At 38.5% G+C, this 24,818-nt stretch overlaps 1 protein-coding gene across 1 annotated transcript in view; it reads left to right on the top strand.

The window, feature by feature from the left end:
* The window catches only part of LOC145296663 (membrane metallo-endopeptidase-like 1), a 336,498-nt gene that overhangs the window by 43,757 nt on the left and 267,923 nt on the right, over positions 1-24,818 (top strand). The window contains exons 2-3 of the mRNA XM_080142602.1: positions 4,792-4,940; positions 12,743-12,940. Coding sequence (XP_079998728.1) covers positions 4,792-4,940; positions 12,743-12,940 — 347 coding nt within the window. The remainder of the gene's footprint in view (positions 1-4,791; positions 4,941-12,742; positions 12,941-24,818) is intronic.

Raw genomic sequence — 24,818 nt, forward strand, 5'->3', positions numbered from 1 at the left:
ATACCCTGTCAAAAGCCTTAGATATATCTAGAGCTACCGCTCTGCCTTCCCCCGCTTTGTCCAGTGATTGGTATATACGTTCAGAGATCACGGTGAGGATGTCTGCTGTGGAACGGGCTTGTCTAAATCCATATTGTTTGTCAGTCAGTAGTTTAGCATCTGTAAGATGATGGATTAGAGCGTGGTTAATTATGGTCTCAAATATTTTGGCAAAAAGTGGAAGGAGGCTAATGGGGCGATAATTTGATGGGTCTGTCCTTTCACCAGAATTCTTGAATACTGGTACAACAGAAGCAGTTTTCCAACAGCCCGGAAAGCAAGCTTCATTAAGACATTTGTTGTAGAGTTTGGAGAGAACTGGAGCTACTTCGGCTGAGCACTTTTTTAATAGCACAGCTGGGATAAGATCGGGTCCACATGCTTTTGAGGTGTCAAGGTTTTTTATGATAGCATGCACCTGAGCAGGGGTGGTTTTCAGATCGTCTAGTGTGGCGTCTGTCCGCATAGGAAAGTCAGGTAGGGGGTGGTTGGAAGGGTCCAGTGTGGAGTTTGAGGCAAACCGACTGGCAAGCATGTTAGCCTTGTCGGTTGCTGAGGAGACAACCTCGTGATTGTTGGTTAGTGGGGGAATTGTCGATTGCCCATTATTTACTACACTGTTGTAGATTTTCCAGAAGTCTCGAGTTCCTAGTTTTTGTGCTTCGATGCGCTTTTTAGTGGTTTCCGTAAATTCTCTCTTAGCTGTCGCTATTTCTTTCTTAACGTTATTTCTAGCTTCTATATACTTCAGTCTGTTTGAACTGGACTTATGTCGGTTAAACCTACGGTATGCATGCTGCTTTTGAGTAATGGCAGTTGCACAAGTCGACGTAAACCATTGGGGAGAGTGGGGCTTACTATAAAATTTCCGCATGGGAACATGCGCTTCGATTGCAGTTTTGAACCAGTCAGTGGTCTCGTTTGCACACTGTTCAGCAGGGAGAGAGAAAATATTTTTCCATGGAGCATCTCTAATTAGTTCCCTGATGGCTTCCCAGTCAGCCTTATTATAATATCTCGTTGTTTTGAGCACTGGCTCTTCAGTTTTGGGTCTAGAGTTTAGGGCGATTTCAACCATTATCACTGCATGATCAGCGTTCCCGAGTGGGCTGTGGGCCTTCGCTATGCAGTCATCGGGAACTGTGGTCAAAAACAGATCTAGAAGTGATGCGTGTTGTTCTTCCTGGTCAGGGAAACGGGTTGGAAACGTAACAATTTGTGATAGGGAGTGAGATATAGCGAAGCTATGGGTTGTGCTGCCCGCTGCATCTGTGTGAGCAGAGAATCCAAGCCAGTTTTTGTGGTGGACATTAAAGTCACCAAACACATGTATTTGTGCGCTAGTGTCGAGGGACAGTGCCGTGTCTATGCTGTCAGATACTTTGTTTATTATGGAGCAGTCCTGAGTCGAGGGAGAGCGGTAGAGAAAATAATAGTAGCTAATACTGTGTTGCACGTTTAGTCTAAAGCACATAAAGGCTTGGTCATCTGTTTCTAGGTTTGTTTCTCTAGTCAAGGGAAGGGTATTACGAATGTAAACTCCAAGTCCGTGCATATGTCTGTCAGAGTCCTTACGGCAGAGTGGGAGATATCCAGGCATGTTAAAGTGGTTAGAGGGAATGGAGGAGTGTAGGTTAGTCTCACTTAGTGCTAAGATATCCGGGGTATTTGTTAAGAGAAATGCTTCAACATCAGCTAAGTTAGTTCTAAGCCCACGGATATTTGTGAATGAGAGCCTCAAGGGAGGAGGCAAGTTGAATTTGTTTGTCCCTAATCCTGGTTTAAGCTTATTTTTAGATTGTACTGTCGTCATATTTTTTTTTAAGAGTTTCGGTAAGGGGGAGCTAAGCAAGAGGTTATGCGGAGCTTCAGACATGCATCACAAGTAGACCATCAGCTGACCTTTCTCCAATTAGGATTGTGGCCTCAGGAAAGCCCACCGGGGATGAGTGCAGGGTCCCTTTCCATGCGCGTCATGGCACTGCAAACAACCCGATATTATTCAACTGTTGATGGAGCAGCCGCTCTAAGCGCTACCAAAGAGTTAGGGCTCCTGTACTACCAGTCGGGAACAGCAGCCAGGAACTGTCAATCCGGTACCCTCAACCCTTTAGGAGAAGGTCAACCCAATCTAACTGCTCAGGCATATCTTATACTCAAGCACTCCCAAATGTTCAGTTTTAGGGGTGGGGCATGCTGGGAATGGGGAAGAACGGCGTTCATTGCCCTAGCCATGAAACAAGATCTACCGCTGGGTGTTTCTGTCGAATCACTGAGATAGTGTCTCTGCGCTTGTCTAATAGGCAAAGAAGGAGTATGGAAGCCGGGCGATAGACAGAGCCTATCTACTCCTTAAGCAATTTAGGTTTGCAAACCGGTGAATTTGTTTGAGTCACCAGCTCTAGGAAGGTTGTCATCCAAGACTGAAGAGGCCTCTCTCCCCTTTGGTTTAGTTTCAGAGTTTTCCTTCTCCTAGACGGATGATCTGGGAAGATCTACTGGGTCCGTCAGCCCTGAGAGGGTTTTCTCCGCGCCTAGGTTCTAATCCAAAATGTTATTATCTTTTTCTATTTAATGTCATCAGAACACCTTTTTATATAGGTACGTGCAATTTAATGGTGGAAACTGATAGGGCCCATGATTTTAAAAGCCGGCTTATACAAGTTTTTAGTAAGTGTTCGATTACTCTTTGATTATGTTTGAAAGATTAAAGCCAAGTAAAATACATTTTGACACGTGAAAAAAATGTAATTAAAATGTTTTCACGGCAGCTTCGAAAACTAAAGATCCGCTATATTTGAAAGTTAAATACATTCATTGTAAAAATCCCTTGAAAGATGAATATAAGTTTTTAAGAACAATAATTAGTAAAATGTTTATATAGTCAATTAAAACAGCTAGTTATTGGAAAAGCTATTCGTTAATTAGCCCTAAAAAGCGAGTGCCTAATAACAGATCTAACTTTGCACAATCAAAACAATAGACAAATCGTCGCACATGAGTTCTATGGAAGCCCAAAATGTAAGAAAGTCATTTTTTTCAAATTTATACAGGAATTGAAACGTTATTATACCTTAATTCTATATTTTTGAAGATGATAAAAATATTAATTTAAATAATCCTATTTTGATCTACTTAAAAGGAAATATAATTATAATATTTAGTTAGTTTTTACTTGATTGCTCATTTTATTCTTAAACGTGTTGTAACAATACATTGAATTAATCCGATTTAGATAAAGGCAAAAAAGTATTTTATCTGTGAAAAAAGTCAATTAAATAAACTGATTAAACTGAAACTTTATTAATTGAAAAAATGTAAGGTAAAACAATTATTTATTGATAATTAAATAGAGTAATGCAGGTAGGAAACAAACCCCATTCGTTTTTATCTTTTACACTGTTGTAAACCTGTATTTCTCTAAATTAATGACTATTAAAATAACACCGTTTTTTAAAAATTATTTTATCTTGGAGATCCTGGATCACACTCGTTTCAAATTTATTTTTATGGTCAAGATTATACAAAAAAATATATTACCCATAATGCAAATATAATAGGACGTTTGAATTTTTCGCGAAACTTATTATCATTAATCCCACATGAACTACTTTATTAAATTATCTCATTTTTATTAAAAATAATGAAAAATATAATGCTTAATTCAATGATAATATCATTGGTTCGAAAAATTATTTTTCTTCGATTTTTATTGATTTAATAAAAAAAACGGACTGTAAAAAATCTTTCGTTATCTTCTTGAAATAAATAATTTTTAAATCGTTAACATCTACGATCCCTATTTTCATGAAACACAATTTTATTCTTGTGTTTGGTATTTAAAGCTTTAACTTTCGCAAAAGTGTTTAGCTTACACAAAATAATAGATTTAATTTAAAGATTTAAAAAATAATGGTGTTATCAAAATTATGTTATTATTACTTAATAAATACTGTAGTTTGCATTAAAAGCGGTTGATTTTCTGAATCTTTGTGAATTTTTGAAGTGAAGGTCAAAATATTTATACATTTAAGGGATCGGCTATTCATTTTGCACGTACCTAGTTTTATAGAATGCCAAAAAACAAACTATATATAGGGAAAAGATTTATTGAATACGAACCGGGCTACTTTAACTGTGACAAAAAAGTAGTATTCCACAATTTCTTTCCAACTGCTTTCCTTTGGAATTCCCCTCTTTTTCTTGCTTCTCTGAAAACTAACATGCAGAAATATAAATGTAATGTGAAAAATTTTTGGTGCACAAATCCCCATTTACTATGCTCGTATAAGTCTCACCCTTATTTCATAATATTTCTTTACGTCTCAATAGCACTCAGCCTTATTTTTGTTTTATATATGCAAATAAATAATGGAATTTTTTATTTTTCATATGGACATAGTTCGAAGCATGGCGTGGCGCAAAGAGCAAAAAATACTACTTGAAAGTCGATAAATCCATCAACGATAAAGTTAGATAGATTGATTTCTTCCCGGAAACAGCGATTCATGCCCCTCTGTCAGAAACACTGCTCACTGAATGTGAGGAGTAAAGGATAAAATACGAGAAATGAACGATACGAAGTTGTCTAAAGGAAACCTAAATTTCATTTCTACTCTGCTAAAAATTAACATTTTTAATTCTCGTCATATTCTTCATCATTCAAATCCAAAGTACACTTTCTACCCTCCACATTTGTGTTTGTGCTTACAAAATTGTTAACATGTTTGCCTTCTTTTTCTTTTTTTTAAGTTTCAAGGCAGGATGGTCGCGGATGGAACGCGTTTTGTTTTTACTTACATTGGTACTCGTCATATCTGTCCTCACACTCTGTTCGGCAATTATCGTGATACTTTTGGGTGATGTCAAGTTACCTATAAAAATATTGACTCCACCAACAGGTAAATAGAAGCCATCTATTTATTAATTCCTTCACGCTTACTTATTTCCCTACTCCTTAAAACATTAAATACTATTTAAATACTCTAGTTCGACGTAGCAGCAAAACTGAATGTGGTTTTATGTATCGACTCTTGATTGGACACAAGCTTAAATCAAGATTTACTGTTAACTAATCACAGCACCAAAATATCAGTTTCGTAATCTCTATAAGAACCTAGTGTAGAGTTCTACCTACGAATAAACTCGTCCACACTTTATGAATAGAAACTAGAAGGGAGAAAGTAGTGGTCACAGGATGACTGACTGAGTGAGTCAAAGCGAATGGGAAAGTACTCTTTGCTAATCGGTTATTCATATACTACGTTTTATTACAAATAAAATATTCGACCTGATATCCGTGCCCATGTTATTTTCTTTAACTATCGGCCACAACAATTGAAAAACGAGGATTAAAGGCTCACGACGAAAATTCGAATTGAAAATACTATGTTGTTTTTTTTATAATATTGGCAAGAAGAATTGTGCAAAAAAGCAACACAGATTCAGATGTCGAAGATAAGAAAATAAGGAAAATTTTCAAACTAGTAAATCGAAAATACACAAGAGACTAGTATATTAACAAACTTTTGTAGTCCACTGAAACACTCACACAATCCTAGCTGAAAGCATATACATTTTTGCATATAACTTTACGCTTAAAAAACAGGCACGCAAATATACAAACTAGTCGGGGTTTTATTACTGTTAAGATTATAACAGGTTTTCCTTGAACCATGTGTAAAGAGTTGCTTCGCTTGTCTAAGTTTGGCAGACGTGGTATTTAAGCTCTTGAGTAACTCGGCGTTATCTCCCCATTGTATGTTTATATAAAAACAATTGTGTACCTGTAATAGCTCTCTTCCTGTCTGATCATGTAAATAAAAGCAGTTGTGTGTAAAACTAAAAACATGTTACGTGGTAATTGATTTATCTTTTTGTCACCCGTCGATATGACTTCCAATATGAAGTTTATTTGAAATTTACAATGCGTGTTGTTTTTTTTAAATTTATAATTCACTATTAAAAGTTATTAGTTAACTAATTAATAAAACTATACAAACATCTGTGTCTATCTAATTTATATACGTGTTCTATCCTAATATACCCTCGCCCTCTTTAACTACGAACTCTATAACGTGACATTTCCTTTGAGAAAAACTATCTAAAGTGAATATAATTAATTTATTTGCAATTGTATTTTACTTGAGTAAAAGCACAGAAATAAACTCTGGTCCAGTTAGATCACGGCATTAACTAAAATAAAACAATGTTTTTTTTCTTATATAACTTTTTGGCTATCTATCAGAAAGATGTGATACAAGATCAGAGAAAATAGAAAAAGTGAGGCCAGCGCCCTATAGGAAGAGTACTCTGGCCATTTAAAAATTGTCTGCGCAGTCCCATCTGCATAACCCGGTAGAGACGCTTCATGTAGTAGGCACTCTGACGTTTTAACAGATGACGTCGCGTTGGCGTCAGAACACACATACACACACACATATATATGCATATATATATTATGCTATGAGGTCATTGTAAGCAAACAGACAGGCAGATATAAAGATTTATTATACTACATGTATATATATATATATATATATATTTATATATATATATATATATATATATATACATATATATAGATGTTAAAAATTTTTTTAAAAAGACCCTGGTGTCTAACTCTGTCTCGTGGGGAGGCATTGTAAATAGGTATATATATATATATATATATATATATATATATATATATATATATATATATATATATATATATATATATATATATTTGCGCGTGTGTGTGCCACATCATCACAGTTAACGGTTGTCCTAATAACCAAACATACCGCAGTTTTTTTGAAGCAACAGCTTTGACCCGAGGTAGTTATTGATATGATGAAAATAAAAATAAGTAAAATAAAATTAGACACACATATTCCAATATTTTTGCGTTCTCTTTTCAATATAAAAGTTATTAGCCGAATTCGCAACATATACGTACTTAGAATAATCGGACCTTTTCCCTACCATTAAGAAAAAATAGAGATTGTTCTTAGTGAAATCATCCTACGTATAAAAGATTATGTAAATGAATTTTTTTTATTTACATCTATGTATTTATACAATACAGTTTTTTTTTATGAATTAAAAGAAACTTGTTTTATTTTGTATTTTTACGGCGAAAAAACAAAACAAAAAAAACAACTTCTTACATTTGAACAGATGCGCAGAAGAGAAAGTGTTGAGAAACTCGCTTTTGACAGAAAACTTAAACTAGTTTCTTTTATATTAAACTATCAGGGCTAGCTGGCGTTATCCGGGACACAAGTGTAACATATTTCTATTGAAACTTCTTTATCACTACTTTTCCGTATCTGTCTTTTTTATTTTTATCTCTTACCCATCCTCTTGTCCGTGTTTCTAACCCCCATTTTACCCCGCGTATATAAACTAAAAAAAAACAAAAAAAACAAAAAAAACTGAAGAGGCTTCCAGAGTACTAATGTGACCAATCTTTTCGAGTTTCTTGGCACCTCGTCTCTTTTTGAAAAAAAAAAAAAAAAACAAGGCCGATAACCATTAGTCGCGAGCTCTCGTGTAATGAATGAATGCAGGAATGTACGATTGACATGAAATTCTTAAAGATAAACTAAAATGACCGAAAAATGGATTGAAATGACTTAAATAAATAAAAAGTAAATGACTTAGAATGACTTTAATGAACTTAAGGATGAATTGAATGATCTGGAGAATGGCATGAATGGCTTTGAGACTGACTGATTGTAAAGTGGGTGATCATTTTACATTAAATTAATGCAAAAAAGTGATCCCTCACTTTATATCACAATAAGTACAGCATGTAGTAAGAACAGATGGTATTTATTTGCTCCCCCACCGAGCAAATTAGGCACAAGACTGATTTTTAATGTGAGGAGTGAAGGGAGGGGGAAGGGAAAAAAGGGACCAGCTCCCGAGAGGTGGGAAATGGGAGCTGGTTAAAGGTCAGGCATGTGGGGTTGCCCCCACATCTGGTCTTTGCTTGCAGTATCTGCCGGAACAGATGGTATTTATTTGCTCCCCCACTGAGCAAATTAGGCACAAGGCCGTTTTTAATGTGAGGTAAAAACCAGCTCCCCTAAAAGTAGGCAAAAAGGGGGCACTCTGGTTACAAAAAAAAATAATAATTGTCCCAGTATAGAGGGTTTCCCCTCCATTGACTGGTACAAATTATCTTAAGTGTAGTATCTGCCGGAACAGATGGTATTTATTTGCTCCCCCACCGAGCAAATTAGGCACAAGGCCGATTTTTAATGTGAGGAGTGAAGGGAGGGGGAAGGGAAAAAGGGGACCAGCTCCCGAGAGGTGGGAAATGGGAGCTGGTTAAAGGTCAGGCATGTGGGGTTGCCCCCACATCTGGTCTTTGCTAGTCATAGCTAGTCATAGCTGCAGTATCTGCCGGAACAGATGGTATTTATTTGCTCCCCCACTGAGCAAATTAGGCACAAGGCCGTTTTTAATGTGAGGTAAAAACCAGCTCCCCTAAAAGTAGGCAAAAAGGGGGCACTCTGGTTACCAAAAAAAAAAATAATTGTCCCAGTATAGAGGGGTTCCCCTCCATTGACTGGTACAAATTATCTTAAGTGCAGCATCTGCCGGAACAGATGGTGTTTATTTGCTCCCCCACCGAGCAAATTAGGCACAAGGCCGATTTTTAATGTGAGGAGTGAAGGGAGGGGGAAGGGAAAAGGGGACCAGCTCCCGAGAGGTGGGAAATGGGAGCTGGTTAATGGTCAGGCATGTGGGGTTGCCCCCACATCTGGTCTTTGCTAGTCATAGCTTGCAGCATCTGCCGGAACAGATACTACACTTTGATCTTGGCCAAAAGGCCAAGAAAAAGGTATTTATTTGCTCCGCGAGGAGTAAGCGAGCTGGATTGTGACAATTGGTATAAAGGGTTGGTATTTATTTGCTCCCCCACCGAGCAAATTAGGCACAAGGCCGATTTTTAATGTGAAAATGAAGGGGAAATGGGGACCAGCTCCCTCGGGGAGTAGGGGAGCTGGATAGTGGCAATTGGTATGAAGGTTTTCCCTACATTGACCAAAGTCTTATATGTGGGAGCAACCACACATATAGTCTTTGTTTGCAGGATCTGCCGGAACAGATGGTATTTATTTGCTCCCCCACCGAGCAAATTAGGCACAAGGCCAATTTTTAATGTGAGGAGTGAAGGGAGGGGGAAGGGAAAAAGGGGACCAGCTCCCGAGAGGTGGGAAATGGGAGCTGGTTAAAGGTCAGGCATGTGGGATTGCCCCCACATCTGGTCTTTGCTTGCAGTATCTGCCGGAACAGATGGTATTTATTTGCTCCCCCACCGAGCAAATTAGGCACAAGGCCAATTTTTAATGTGAGAAGTGAAGGGAAGGGGAAAGGAAAGGGGGGACCAGCTCCCGAGAGGTGGGAAATGGGAGCTGGTTAAAGGTCAGGCATGTGGGGTTGCCCCCACATCTGGTCTTTGCTAGTCATAGCTAGTCATAGCTTGCAGTATCTGCCGGAACAGATACTACACTTTGATCTTGTTTATATATTTTATTGAGAAAGAAAAAATTGAACATAAAAAACGTACAAAAAATTCAATTCAACAAAATTAGGCACAAGGCCCTACAAGAAATTGGGAGGGAGAGGGTACAGGGTCTTTTTGACTATGTAACAGATGAAACTTTGAAGTCTTACTCTTGACTGGCAACATTTACCAAAATACCTCAATCACTCTGTGGATCCTAATCTAACTAATAACCCCAGCGTTCAATGTAAAATTTAACTATGTACAATTTGTATATTCATTTCTGTATGTTGTGTGTGCATTTTTTTTTTTTTTTTGTGTGTATGTGTGAGAAAATAAAGTTCGATTTCATTAGAAAGAGTTCTTGAATTAATTGGCATAAAATGTTCGTGGAGTGGGAAAAAACTAATGAAAATGTTCATTTCAAAAATAAGGAAAAAACTACTAATGTGTTGTTAGTAAGACCCCCCTGTACTATTCTATGTGGCTAGATCCCCCACTGTTTTCCGGGGAACCGAAAACAAGCAGAGCATCCCTAATGGGGTTTGGGGAAGTCGCCTTAATGGAGGTGGGAGAAAATAAAGCAACGGGTGGAGGGGGTAGGAAGGTGACCTCTGAGTAGGGGGATGACCGGGGGCATCAGAAAATAAAGATGAGGAGCAGGGGGGTTGGGCAGACTCAGAGGTTCTCTAATACCAAAAAATAAAATCAGGAACAGGATCTCATTTGTACCACCAGTCAAGAGTTACTTTACTGAACTTATAATGCTAACCTAGGCGGGATGGGTTCCGTAGGACCCAGCACCGCCCATGCCATGCCTAAGGAGGGAACACGTATTGAAACTTGGCTCCTCGACGGATGCACAAACTAGTGCTGTGCACTCACCTCTTGTCAAATTCCACTCTAGGCAACCTCTTCCAATCGCATCTGATCTTTACTTTAAGCAAATGTTTAAAGTAAACGATCAGATCCCGATCAGGAACAGATGTCCCTTCGTGGACGAACTTGAGGCGCGTGATCCAAATGGTCATGCGCGCTACTGCTAGGATCGCCAGGAAAACCAAACTTTCCTCCCTGGGGAACGGCGGCTCCATGTTGTACACAAAAGTTCCTATGTCAAGATCGAGCAGACACTCGGCATCGATGCGAGCTGTTACCCCCTCGACGTACTTTAATAGGGGCTGTATCCGGCTGCAACTAAAAAACGCGTGCTCGATTGTTTCGGGCTCGCGTTCGTCACAGCACGGACAGAAGCGACTGGTATGTTCTTTATACCGGAAAAGTACGTCGAAGAGGGGCAGCGCATTTCGGACCAGTCGCCAAGTCAGGGAGAATTCCGAGTTATTCAGAACCTCCCGTCCCGGCGCCCAACACCATTGAGAACGGACAACCTCCATCGACTATCCCATTCGCCTACAAAGTGGATCCTTCGCGGTCCCCTCCACTAAATCCCGATACAGTTTCTTCCTTGGCTGATCGAGGACATTGGTCCCCGGCAAAGCTCTAAGAGCGGTTCGGCATTCGGAGAAGAACTTGGACTCCCCCTTCGGTCTACGACGACCTTCTACCGAAGGGTTGGGTTTGAGATTGGGAAACGAGTTCTCAACCACAGGGACCCAAGGAGCGTCTCCTTCAAGCGAACGACCCAGGAAAGCCAATCTCTCGGCGTTTCTATGACACAAGAGACTGGGCTGACCCAGGCCTCCCTCGCTCGGATTTGAACACAGACCTCTCTGCAGACATAATGCTTACCCTCGTTCCACAAAAGTGAATCGAGGCACCCTTGTAAGCGGGTTAGTCGTTCTGCAGGGAGAGGAAGTACAGACAAACGGTAAAGGATGAGCGGAAAGACGTATGTAGCACACGCCTCCGCCCGACCCTTCAAGGACAATTTCCTTCCAATCCAAGTCTTTACTGACGATTTGACCTTAGACTGTACTTCCGACCAATTCTTTTCCAGCTGAAGTCCCGGTCCAAACCAGACACCGAGAATGCGGACCGGTCCATCGGTCCAGCTGAAAATACCTGGAAGCGAGTTTACCCCGGTCCAGGCCCCCAACCGCAGGCCAACAGACTTGCTACGGTTGAAGATGGCCCCTGTTACTTCTTCGTATCGAGCGAGCGCCTCGACCACCGCTTGAACGTCCGTGAGGCAAGACACGAACACGGTGACGTCATCGGCGAACGCGGAAACCCTGGCTCGTGTGCCTCCAGGGAGAGCTATTCCGCGCAGGACTGGTGTAGCCGCCTCGTCCCTTAACTTGCGAAGGAGGGGTTCCAACGCCAGGACATACAACAGAGGCGACAGCGGACAGCCCTGTCGCACCGACCGAGGGACAGCGAATGACTCCGACAGCTTACCGTTGATCTGCACCGCTACTGTCGGCCTGTCATACAGAACAAAGATCCACTTGCGGAAGTCCGGATTAAATCCGGCGGCCTCTAGCACAGATCCTAGGAACCGATGGTCGACCCTATCGAATGCCTTGGACTGATCCAAACTGATCAGCGCGGCTTCGGCGTGGGTCTTCTGTCCCCTCTATGATCGAGCGTATCAAGTGCGAATTGTCTTGAATCGATCTCCCCTTCACAGCATAAGTCTGGTCCGGTTCGATCAAGTCAGTGATGACAACCTGCAAGCGATTCGCAAGAATCTTTGCCAAAATCTTTAACTCTGTGTTTAGCAGAGTCAAGGGCCTAAAATCATCAAAGTTTTCCCTCCCACCATGCCGTTGACCTTTCCTCAGCAATGTGATCACACCCTTGGTCACCTGTCCAGGGATGGAACCCTGGGCAAACCAATGGTTGAACATATCCTTCAGAATAGGGACCAACATGGGCGACAGCCTCAAGTAAAACTCGTAGGGTAAACCATCAAGCCCCGGGGATTTGTTATAGCCGACCTGCTTCACTTTTATCTTGGCAAAAAGTCCAAGAAAAACTTAAAAAAACTAAGAACAGCATCTATTAACAACAGACCTTTGATCTTAACTAAAAAGGCCAAGCACAAAAGTGTTACGGGCAGACCGACAGACCGACCGACGGAATGACTCATAGAGTTGCTAGTACGCGACTAAAAATCGGTTAGTATCACAATAAATTAAAACACTTGCCTAAACTTTCATCTCTCTATGTATACGAAGTTAATTTAATAGAGAAACAGCTTTTCTTTATTTATTAACTTTACATTTATTTTAACAGGGACCACGGATTTTACATTTACTTCAACACCGACGGTTGCGATGACAACAAACACTACAATAGCAGGCTCCCAAAAAACAGATACAGCAACCACACCACCATTTACTACAATGAAATCCACGACTACAACAGCGAAGGCGTCCTCAGAATCACCACCAAGCATAAAGGTCTGTGAAACACGTGGATGCGTTGTTGCAGGTAAGTGCAAATAGAAAAAATAGTTTATAATAAAATGTCCGTATAACATAACGAGATTAGAGTAAATAACATCGCAGTCGATGTTCTTTGAAACTAGAATATTTCCACTCTAACGCACATGACCATCGGAACAGACTGGCAAAAATATTAATGACAGCAATAAGATATTAAAAGCGACGTGTCTATTATACTACACAGACAAAGTGACGCAATTACAATAATCCATTAATAGGTGATCTTAATGGAAATTTCAAAAAAAGATTGAAAATAAACAAATGTTTCCAGTTGCTGCTGAAAGTAAGCTGAGAAAAACCGGTATCTGATTTTTGGTTTTGTTTGTATTACAGCATATCAACCATCTAGCGATTATTTTATGCCGAATGCAATTGTTAAATATAATTCTTATCATGAGTTGCATCTTCCGCTTGATGCAGATTGCGAATCCACGCGACTTATTATTCGGCATTCCTTCGGATTCAGGGCAAGTTAGTTGAAGGACGCTCAATTATTGAGAGATGTCCAATCAAAAACACTTTCTCCCCGCCTTCTTATTGGCTTTCCTCTGCTTCTTTTACCTTCAAACATACTCTCAAAGCATAACTTTAACAAGTCAGTGGTTGATCGTTTGACATGGCTAAAAAGTTTACGGGTTTTACTTTTGATTTTATAAAATAGAGGGGGTAGGGAAGTAGTTAGCCGGAGGATGGATATTTTGTCTTTTTTTCGATCAGGCAATGTCCAGTAGTGAAACGTATTACGTGATTTTGAAACATCTCAATGCGATTACAATCAATCTATCGGGAGGACAGGAATTAAATAAACTTTTACTTTGGCATATATCGTCACCCTTTTTGATTTTAGAATGCACACGTCTTTGAAAAACAGCACAACACGGCCTGATTCTATTCTACGCTTTTTTAGGATAGATTCAAAACTCCTCCCACTAAAGTTTACCAATAATACAATCTAAACATTATGAAAAAAAAGGTACATTCCAAAATTTTAATCCAGAAATTTATATTTTTATAAAATAAGGCATTTTACACTTGATCAAAATCATAAGACTAGGGGTAATAAATGTGTTTTGTTTTTTAGTTACAGATGAGCAATCACATCGTAAAGGCGTCACGATGCCTAAAACAACTTACCGAAGTTGAGCGTGCTCGGATTCTAGGTTTCCATTAGCAAGGTTTGTCACAGTTTGCGATCGCAGCTAAAGTAACTTGCAGTAAAACTGTGATTTGCAACTTTCTAAAGAACAGAGAGAATTATGGAAAAGCTATATCCACTGGTAGGCACCTAACAATTTCTCCTGCATAAAGTAGGAGAATAAGACGGGTTGTTGTGAAAGACGAGGGCTTTCTTCTAGTCAAATTAAGGATGTCACAGATGCTGATTGTAGTCCAGTAATCATCATATGACACGTACGACAAAAACAAAAACGTGGTAAATAAAAAGCGTAAACAAATTCATCACTTGCTTCCACGTCACAAGTTTGATCGTTTATTCAGAGGTGGAAGAAAGTTCTGTTTTCTGATGAGAAAGATTTCAATCAAGATGATCCTGCTTGCTGCCAACGATAGTGGCATAACAAAAACATGCCTCCTGATTTTCTCCACACATCAGAGTGGAGGGGGGGTTTAATGGTATGGGATGCCTTTTCTTACGGAGGGTCGATGGTGCTCCAAGTGATGCAGGGTCGTCAAACAGTGGCTGGTTTTGTTAACATGCTACAAAAAGCATTGTTGACGACGGATGATCATTGTTTGTGCGGGAATGAATGGTTACTCCAACAAGATAATGCTGTAATCCACACTACACGACGGACGTTGGCTTTTCCGCAAGAAAATGGGGTCTATCTTTTGGGACGTCCTGCATGCTCACAGGACTTGAACCCAATTGAAATTGTTTGGGGATTGATGACAATATATGTTTATCGAAATGACAAACAATATTCAACAACAAATGAACTTCGTGAAGCCATCGTCAGAAGCAGGAGCAACATCCCTGCACGTTAATGGAAACAATAAGTAAATTCTAGCCCCAAAGAATTATTGAAGTCATCAAAACTAGTATAGTGGGACTCATTTTTAAATTTGTATTGTTAAATGTTTTCATACACTTTTTGTAGAATTTCGTAGAATTTAGACCCCTGGTCTTATAATGTTGACCAAGTGTAAAATGATAATTTTATAAAAATGTAAATTTCTAAAGTAAATGTTTGAAATGTAACTTTTCTTCCATAACCTTTGTAATATTGGTAACCTCAAGTGGGAGGAATTTAAAATCTATCCTTAAAAAGATTTCTTTTTTAAAGATTTTCAAAAGGTCTTAAATTTTTGATCAGACGTGTCTATCTCGAATATTTGTATTAAACAGTTTTTTTCCTCTAGTATTTTCTTTGGTTTTGTTAAAGTTTCTGACAGCCTATTAATATATATCTTACTATACAGGGAGCTTTACGAATATTACGCATGGGAGAGACTTCAACTTCCAATAAATGTTTATGAGTAATATATGTTCATCCTATACGGAAGTTAGCTATTATAAACTCGTTGTTTCTTTTCCTGATGTAAAATTGCCTAGACGCCATTCATCAAAAATTGGCCAAATATTGGTTTGCCTTGTTTTACGGCATACTAGTCATATGTTATTTAATATCGAATAATACACTTTTTCAAGAATACGCGAATCCTTGAGAACATTACTTGGCAGTCATAATCCTTTTTGTTTTCAACATGATAGTCATCAGTTATCGTCTTTGAGTAAAAATGAAAAAATAAGGTTTTGATTTTTAGAAAATCAGATTATATAATACGGAGGTCATGAGGTGCATGGCATAATGATTAGATCGAGCCTCTCTAATCTTCCATCTAGCCAACGTAAGCGTCTGAGGAAAAGTAGGTATATTTGGAAGATGTTGGCTATTAGGAGCGGGGGTCACGGTAAAGGACGGAGAAAGGTCACTAACAACTGAATAAGTATTAGCCGGTATTTGGAAGTTGAGAGATGGGAATTTTACTCGGATGTAGAAACACTAGCTAAAAGCCCCCAACGATACACACAAGCAAACATGTTCAACCAGTCGAGCTTGTATATACTGTTTTTATTATGAATGTAAATTGTGAAACCATCTATTACTTACTTTATCCATCACTTTCACCCTCTTTAAAAGTATCTTGTCATCCCTCCTCTTATTTTTATACGTCGTTTATTACGATCACTTTCGACGCGTTTATAAACAGTCGAATTGAATAAAGAAATGAAAGAATAGAAAGATTTGTTCGTTTTTATTTTTTAAGATATATCAACCTTTTTCGAATTATTTAATGCCGAATCAAATAATATTGGGGGGAAAAATGACGTTACGCTTCAAGTCGTTCATATCTTCATATAATTACTCACCGTGTTTTCTTTTACGGCATATCAACCTTTTTTGAGGTTAACTATTTTAGTAAAAGATTTTATGCTTCAGTATGAGAAAATATTGCTTTTGTTTTTGAATTTGCAGAACATTATTAAAATTTGCAATAAGAAAAATACAATAACATCAATGTTTGGTGCATTAAAGTCAAGAGACCGATATATTCAGACAGCCTGATCTGGTAGCGCCATGAATAAAATGATTAGATTAATGCATTATAAAAAAAGTGAGTATCGGTTCTATAAGTAATAATATTTAACCCGTATTGTGATGGTGAAAATTAGGAAAGACGGATAAAGGGAGAAATAGAGAGAGAGAGAGAGAGAGAAAGAAAGAGAGAGAAAGATAGAGCGTGTGGAAGAGAGAGAGATACAGAGAGACAGTGATACACAGTATATTTAACTTATTTTGAATGCGCATTTTTTTTCTGATACAAATTGTTTTGCTTGACTTCAATAGATGACCTCACGGGTCACATATTTCTATTACTTTTCTATGTATGTTTATATGTTTGTATGTTTGTGGCAAGATATGTATCATGCTCAATTATCGGAAGTTTCAAGCAGATTAGATTAGTCAAAATTGAATTGTTTCGCCAAGTGCTCTTCAAATATCGAAAAAAGATAAACATTTTGTTTTTTACAATAAACTATATCTCAAGCATTAAAGGTTTGATTCACAGCGCATCCGGCAATGTGTTAGATTTTTTTTAACCGGCTTATTTTGTTTAAATTTACGCGCAATATCATGCGTTTAATTGAGTCGCGATTTGGTTTCGCGCTCGCCCAGCTGAGCCTGGTTTACTGCGTAATTGTTACGATACATCTACGCAGAAGCAAAATTAATACGCGTAGACGTATATTGGCGCCAAGAAAACAATTCGCCTCAGTTAACGTTTTAATAGCCTCTTGATAATATGTTACCCTTTGCTAGCCGTTTCAATACTAACAGGTATGCTCGAATAAAACACAAGAATACATCTCTCATTTATCAACAAAAGTTAGCTAAACGAACGATTATTGTTCTGTTCTAGTTTTCCTTTGAATAAAGGTTAATATCTATTTAGTTGTGGAAACGTTGATCTTATTTATGGAAGATAGTGACACTTTTATTTGTTGAATTATTGATTCATTATTTTTTTTAATTCTGACTTTCTTTTTAACGAACTAATTAACTAAGCCTTTCTTAAGAAGGTCCTGGATATGACCTTAAACTATATCCAGTGGTGAGGCCCAAGCTTGCGGGCTTTGGGAAGTGTGGAGCCACCCTTTAATTACCATTGCTCCCAGGTCCACTCTGACCCGGAGTGGTAGTACCTGTTAGGGTCCAAACTATGGGTTAAATAGAAACTGGCTTGGAAACAACAAATATTCTATTAAAACATCTTTCTTCAAAATCTTTGGATTCGGCATTAAATAACCTGAAAAGGGTTGATATGCCGTACAACAAAAACAACCAAACAACCAACTTTCTTGAGAAGAATAAAAACCACATAAAGAGGTGGCCAGATGCCACCATACTCTCATCGGATCGTATGAATCTTTTGGTCGTATTGGTTTTCTTGATAATTTACTAATCACTATTCTTTCAAGAAAGATATCGTGTATTTACGGGTGGAAACACGAGAAGCTTGCCAATATCGTAAGTGAAAGTGATTTTTGTGGAACGAACTGGATTCGAACTTGGAATACACAGGTTGTCAGTCCGTGTCGTTAACCACTAGACCACCGGCATCTTCCATACTTTAAACTCTAGTATCTTCTCTTCTCGACCGGCTTGTAGTTAGAATACCTCCCTACTGCCTTCTACCCCGATTGCATTTGCATGCATGAATTTGAATGGAACATGAACAAGTATATCGTTGCACACCTCTTCCACGTAGTTGCCAGATTCATTCATGCATCCTAATTCACCCTGGCCTTTTTAAGTTTTATTGGCAGTGTGCATTGTTTCCGGTGAATAGAATTTGAAATAAATGTAAAATGCCTAAAATTTTTAAAATGTGAATTTCTGAAGTAAATGTTTGCAGTGTAGCTATTTTCCCATAACCTGTTAGATTGTAGCATTCGCACTCTTAAGTGGGGGAGGGGAGTTTTAAATCCATCCTTAAAATGCGTCGTGCATCTACCTGAAGTAAAAAGTCAACCCGAGACATTTCGATTACAAATCAAGTTCACAAATGAACTACACCCATCTTACCCCAAAGTGACGCTTTGGTTTCGCCCAACGGCTATGAAAAGGAACAAGCCGATAAGTGATTTGCGGGTTTTGAAATACACTTCTTTAATAATAATGTGTCTCGCGTTATTGGATTTTCGTAACGTGGCGTGTCGATTAGGCGGGATTGTTCAGTTCTGCTTGGGAACATGTGTGTCGATTCAACGGTATTTGTTCGTGGCGTAGCATGTCGATTCGGCGGTGGCGTTCTGAATATATATATATATATATATATATATATATATATATATATATATATAGTTTTGAAAATAATAAGCGGAAGTTTCTCTAGAGCTCTTTCGGCTATCATCTCATCAGGAGAAAATCGATAGCGTATAAAATAATACTATGTCGAAAATAAAGAGTTCTAATGGGGAACTTATTGAATATGCCAAAAGTATGGGGACACTAAAATAAATTTATTAACGATTAAAAAACGATTAAAATATTGGCACAACAAGAGAGGGGGATGGGAGAAAAGATTCAAAGTTCCCCAAAGAGAAATAATTCGTTGGATGTTTCCTTTTGTTGGCACAAAGAATGTTGACGTACCGCAATAGAGACAGACCCCCAAAATCTTTAAATTGTTTCTGGGGTCCGCTCTATGTAGCACCTCGAACCATTCTATTTTATATCTATCGGCACAGCACGGGTTGTCAACCAAATGCTGGCCAATAGCAGAGTCCAAGGCTGCGAATTTGTTTGGAAAGTCTATTACTCTTTTCCCCAATCCACGGTAATTTAAATAAACCGGGCATTTCAAGGGTCCAAACTTTTTAGGGGATTTAAAATCGGCAACCTTTTTGAAAATACAGTCATCAATAAGATCAACAGGATAACCGTTATTGATGAATATTTCCCTGATCTTATCGAGTTCGGCGTCTAATCTGTTAGGCGAACAAATCATGAGAGCTCTATGTATCAAAGTATTAATTAGGCCGAACTTACGTGATTTTGGTACAAAAGACAATCAGTTCACATATAGGCCAGTAAATGTCGGCTTTCTATAAATTGTAGTGAGAAAGCCCCCCATCCGCTTGAACATTCGACAAGAAGATCCAACAAAGGAAGCGAATTGTCCTTCTCACTTTCCATAGTAAACTTAAGAGCCCCATACAAAGAATTCAACCTATTAAAAAATGTCGACGCTTCACCTTGCGATGGAAAAATAGCAAAAGTGTCGTCAACATATCTGAAATATGCAGTGGGTTTAGTTATTGAAATCCGTGGAGTGTAGTTTTTGTGATATTATGTACTGTCAGGTTGACGGGGTTTCAATGGGGAGTCTGTTGGACCCAACTTTAGCGGATATTTTCGTCGGGTGCCATGAATCCGTTATGTTCAATTCTATATTCTATTAATATCGCTTAAGTTTTTTAAGTATTTCTCCCGTAGAAAATTGTCGAGATGCTTTAAAAAAATAGTAGTCGGTAGGTGAGAGGTTTGGGGAGTATGGCCAATGAGACAGTTTTGTAGCCCAATTCGTTCAACTTTTGCAGGGTCAGTTTAGCAACGTTCAGTCGGGCATTGTAGTGGAGGAGAATTTTTGTTGGCTAATGCTTAGTTTTGTTTTCGCCGTTTCTGATGTAGTTCATCTATTTGCTGACAGTATTCTCCGTTGTAATATTTCCACTTTCATTTAAAATAAACTGTTACGGATGAGACCGGTTGCAGACAACCAAACAGTCAGCATGACCTTCTTTTGGTGCAACTCTTGCTTCGGTAAGTGTCGTGGAACTTCGACGGAGTCTAATCACTGAGCTGAGCGTCGTTGGTTGTCGTAAGGATTTAATTTCAAGGCATCATCCGGTCAGGAAACGGATCGTTCTTGTTGCGTAAAAGGAAAGATAACACTTCATAACAGTGTGTTGCTTGCTTGTCGTTCAATTTATGAGGCATCCATTTACCAATTTTTCGTCTTTCCAATCGCTCAGGTGCTTGGAATTTCTCTAAGCCACCCCGACCAGCATTATTGTCTACTGTATGCAGGCGTCTCCGAAATAAAAAAAGAAATAAAATGTACCTCATAAGGGAAGAGGAAAAGGGTATCTCTTAAGAGAAGGGAAACAACGAGCTAAATCGCTGCCGATGATTCAACGATATTGTCATGCGATATTCTATAACAAACATTTTCTTTTTCTAACAGACTATCGAATGGAAGCGTCTTTATTCAAGGTATACGAAAAGGGGTATTACTTTAACGGACTGTTGCCCTGACGCATGTCACATATATTACGCATGTCACATATATTAAATCACCTTTCTGTTACAATGACATTGCATATTGTAACATTTTAGAACTTTATAATCATATAGTTTCTGACAATATAATCTCTGTTATAGAAAACGACCAAAGGATTTGACTCGTTTTTTCTATTGATTCATTATTTTTTTTATTCTGACTTTCTTCTTAACGAACTAATTAGCTAATTAACTAATTAACGAACTAATTTACTAATTAACGAACTAATTAACTAATTAACTAACTAATTATCTAAACCCTTCTTAAGAAGAATAAAAAAAGATTGAGAGGTGGCCAGATGCCAACATACTTTCATCGTATGAATCTTTTGGTCGTATTGGTTCGGGGTTAACATGCTTTAAATTGCACCAAGCCGGGAGTGTGGCCCACGGATCCAAATCTACATCACAATGTGGCCGTGTGTCATCTCCTTTGAATTGAGAATATCAGTTTATTCATCTCGTGGAATCTTTGTATGGCGAGTGGAGGAACCAGAAGCGGCCAACCAGTGCTGATCAATCATGGCCAACTATAATAATGTGTGAGCTATTTGGACGACCAGTATAGCTGCTGAACTGTGGCCGAGTGTTCTGTGATTCCAGAGGCATATGGACCCGAACTCCCGTTTAGTGTATTCGTTGGTTTCATAAGAAAAATAAATTCTGGACTACAAACGGCCACTAGTTTTAATGGTACGAGGTGCCTTCAGTAAGTTTCCAGACTTTTTCTTTGTATAAACAATTTTATTAGTTATACACATATTAAACTCTATTTCCCTTCGGAGTAATCTCCCTCGGTTACAATTCACTTGCTGCATCATTTCAATAACTTCTGGAACTCTCCAAGGAAGTCCTCTTGCGTGAGCGTGTCAATTACCATCGTCACAACCTCGTTAACTACTTCAATTCAGAGCCGGCATGCTTCTACTGGGAACTCTATCTCTTGGTCTCTGAGTCATAGCATTAGGTTCAGCTTTCATCATGACTTGATCAGCTTCACCATCTCCATGACAACGTTACAAAGTATTTATTTCTTCTCTTCTCTTAGCACCGTTGGGATAAACTTCGCGTAAAACTTCCACATCTTCAGTTCCTCGCGAATAATTTTCAATGCATTTCCCACATTGACATCAAACTGGACTTTATTGTCTGTATAGAAACACGACGGCCCTTATTCATGAAACTCTTTATTTGGTCAATCACTTCTGGCGTTCCGACTTTCTCCTCCCAAACCTCTCATCATAACTCATAGACTCACTTACTACCTTGAATCTCTTATGCCACTTAAAAACTGATACTCGATTCATATAAGATGTCCCAAAAGCATTATAAAAGCAGCCCATAAGTCTCTGTGGCATTTTTCCAAGTTTAAAGCAGAATTTTATTGCATATCGTTCTTCTAAAGTGCTCCCACGCCAAGATTGCATTTTTGAAATGCATCAACTGTGACAATCAGGCTTCAGTAGTGTGTATTTCGATTCATGCTGTAGTTGTTCATTGAAATCGGAAATCATAAAAAAATTGGTCAATTATAAGATGTATAACAATAATATAGAAATATAGAAATATAGAAATATAGAAATAGCAAAGAAAAGCAGAGATTTAAAAAAGGATTGGCGGCGACTAGAGTGGAGCAGACATGTCGACGCAGAGAAAAAAAAATTGTGTTCGACATGGCAGAGTTTTGTTAACTATATGGTGAACTAAGAAACTTTTGATACAAGATGTAATGTGTTGTTTGGAAAGTACCATGAGTAAATACACTTTATTTCAACTGAAAGAAAGCTGAGTCGAATTTCTTTACTTTGCTTCTTTGCGTGACTTTGATATGCAGCGTGTTTAGTTCGTTAAAATGTTTCGACACCGTTGAAGACGATTAACGACTGTTAGACGCCGAAGAAACGATAACCACAAAATATGCAATAAAAACACCATTACCTGCAGAGATAATGATAAGAATCCCAAGGAAATTCTGGATTTACAATACTACGAATTAGTATTAGGACGATTCATCAGAACTGGAATCAGGATTCGAAAAAAATCGGAACGTTTTAGGGTATTGGAGTCGGAAAAATGTTTACCTATTTTCCAATGCCAAAAACGATTCTCTTAATTATCGTTTTGTATTTGATTTTATTTAAAACAAAATCCTTCACTTCTGATGGTAACAAGAAAATAATAAATCTTTATATATTTTAAACTACTAGTAAAGCTAAAAGTTGTAGATCTCCACACATTTAACATGTGTTTTTACGGTAACAGTTTTATAGGTAAATATTTAGAAATTTATGAAGAATCAGTATCAGAATCGGTAATTGTATTGGAATCGGTAATTTGGAAGTAGATCGGGAAGTCTATCAGAATCGGAAAAATATTGGAATCGTTCCGTCATTACTACGAATATTATCACTGATAGAATTTCTAATTACTTGCTTTCCCAGGAGGGCAATGTAAACACAAAGTCCTTTTAATGTAGGGACCCCCCCCCAATAGACACTCGTTGGGATAAAAACCAAAGTTTCCTAGTTAAATTAGTCTTTTACTCTCATTTTGAAACTAAAATGCAATTATTACCATACCGTTTGGCAATAAAATTTTAATTCAACCCAATTATTATAAAACTATAATTTTGGTAAGGTTACTTTAATCTCTTTCTATAAAATGATCGTATCTAAATGGTTTCCAAACCTTTAAATCTTTAAATACATATCTATATATCTATACAAATGAGAATATGTGCGTGTGTCTGTGCGAAGACACTTCTCAACCTATATTACGACATTTAAATAGCTTTTAAATCGGTTTTCATTCGGAAAAAGGGTTGCTAAGCAGTAAAAAGTGGGTGACAAGATTTTATCTGTTTTAAAACTATTCCTCTTGCCTTCGTCAGGTGGTAACCACGATGGGATACTAACCAACAATCACGAGGTTCTTTGCTCAGCAACCGAGAAGGCTAACATGCTTGCCAGTCGGTTTGCCTCAAACTCCACACTGGACCCTCTAAACCACCCCCTACCTCAATTTCCTATGCGGACAGACGCCACGCTAGACGACCTGAAAATCACCCCTGCTCAGGTGCATGCTATCATAAAAAACCTTGACACTTCCAAAGCATGTGGACCCGACCTCATCCCAGCTGTGCTATTAAAAAAGTGCTCGGCCGAAGTAGCTCCAGTTCTCTCTAAACTCTACAACAAATGCCTTAATGAATCTTGCTTTCCGAGCTGTTGGAAAACTGCTTCTGTAGTACCAGTATTCAAGAATTCTGGCGAAAGAACTGACCCATTAAATTATCGCCCTATTAGCCTCCTCCCACTTTTTGCCAAAATATTTGAGACCTTAATTAACCATGCTCTAGTCCAGCACCTTACAGATGCTAAACTTCTGACCGACCGTCAATATGGATTTAGACAAGCTCGTTCCACGGCAGACATCCTCACTGTAATCTCTGAACGCATATACCATTCACTGGACAAAGCGGGAGAGGGAAGAGCGGTAGCTCTAGATATATCTAAGGCTTTTGACAGGGTATGGCATGAGGGTCTCCTCAGGAAGATTAGATCTTACGGTATCACTGGTAGAATACTTAACATAATTAAATCCTTCTTAGATAAGAGAAAAATCCAGGTTGTCCTCGACGGTCGTACATCTAAACAATATGATATAAATGCGGGAGTGCCCCAAGGATCTATCCTGGGACCTCTGCTGTTCCTGATATTCATAAATGACCTCCCCGACAAGATTACCTCTGAGATGACACCACACTCTATAGCAGGCACGACAGGAAAACAAACGAACATATATCTAAAGTAATGGCAGAAACACTAGAGGATGACCTCCAATCAGTAGTGGAATGGGGACAAAAATGGATGGTCACGTTCAATGCCACCAAGACAAAACTGGTTTCATTCAATAATTACAAGAAACCTTCTCTACCACCTATAGCAATGGCCAACGACTCTTTATCTGAGAGTACGTCTCTCAAGCTCCTTGGCC

The sequence above is a fragment of the Euprymna scolopes genome, chromosome 17, assembly GCF_053919585.1.
Source record: "Euprymna scolopes isolate OS-2025 chromosome 17, ASM5391958v1, whole genome shotgun sequence".
Lineage (NCBI taxonomy): Eukaryota > Metazoa > Mollusca > Cephalopoda > Sepiida > Sepiolidae > Euprymna > Euprymna scolopes.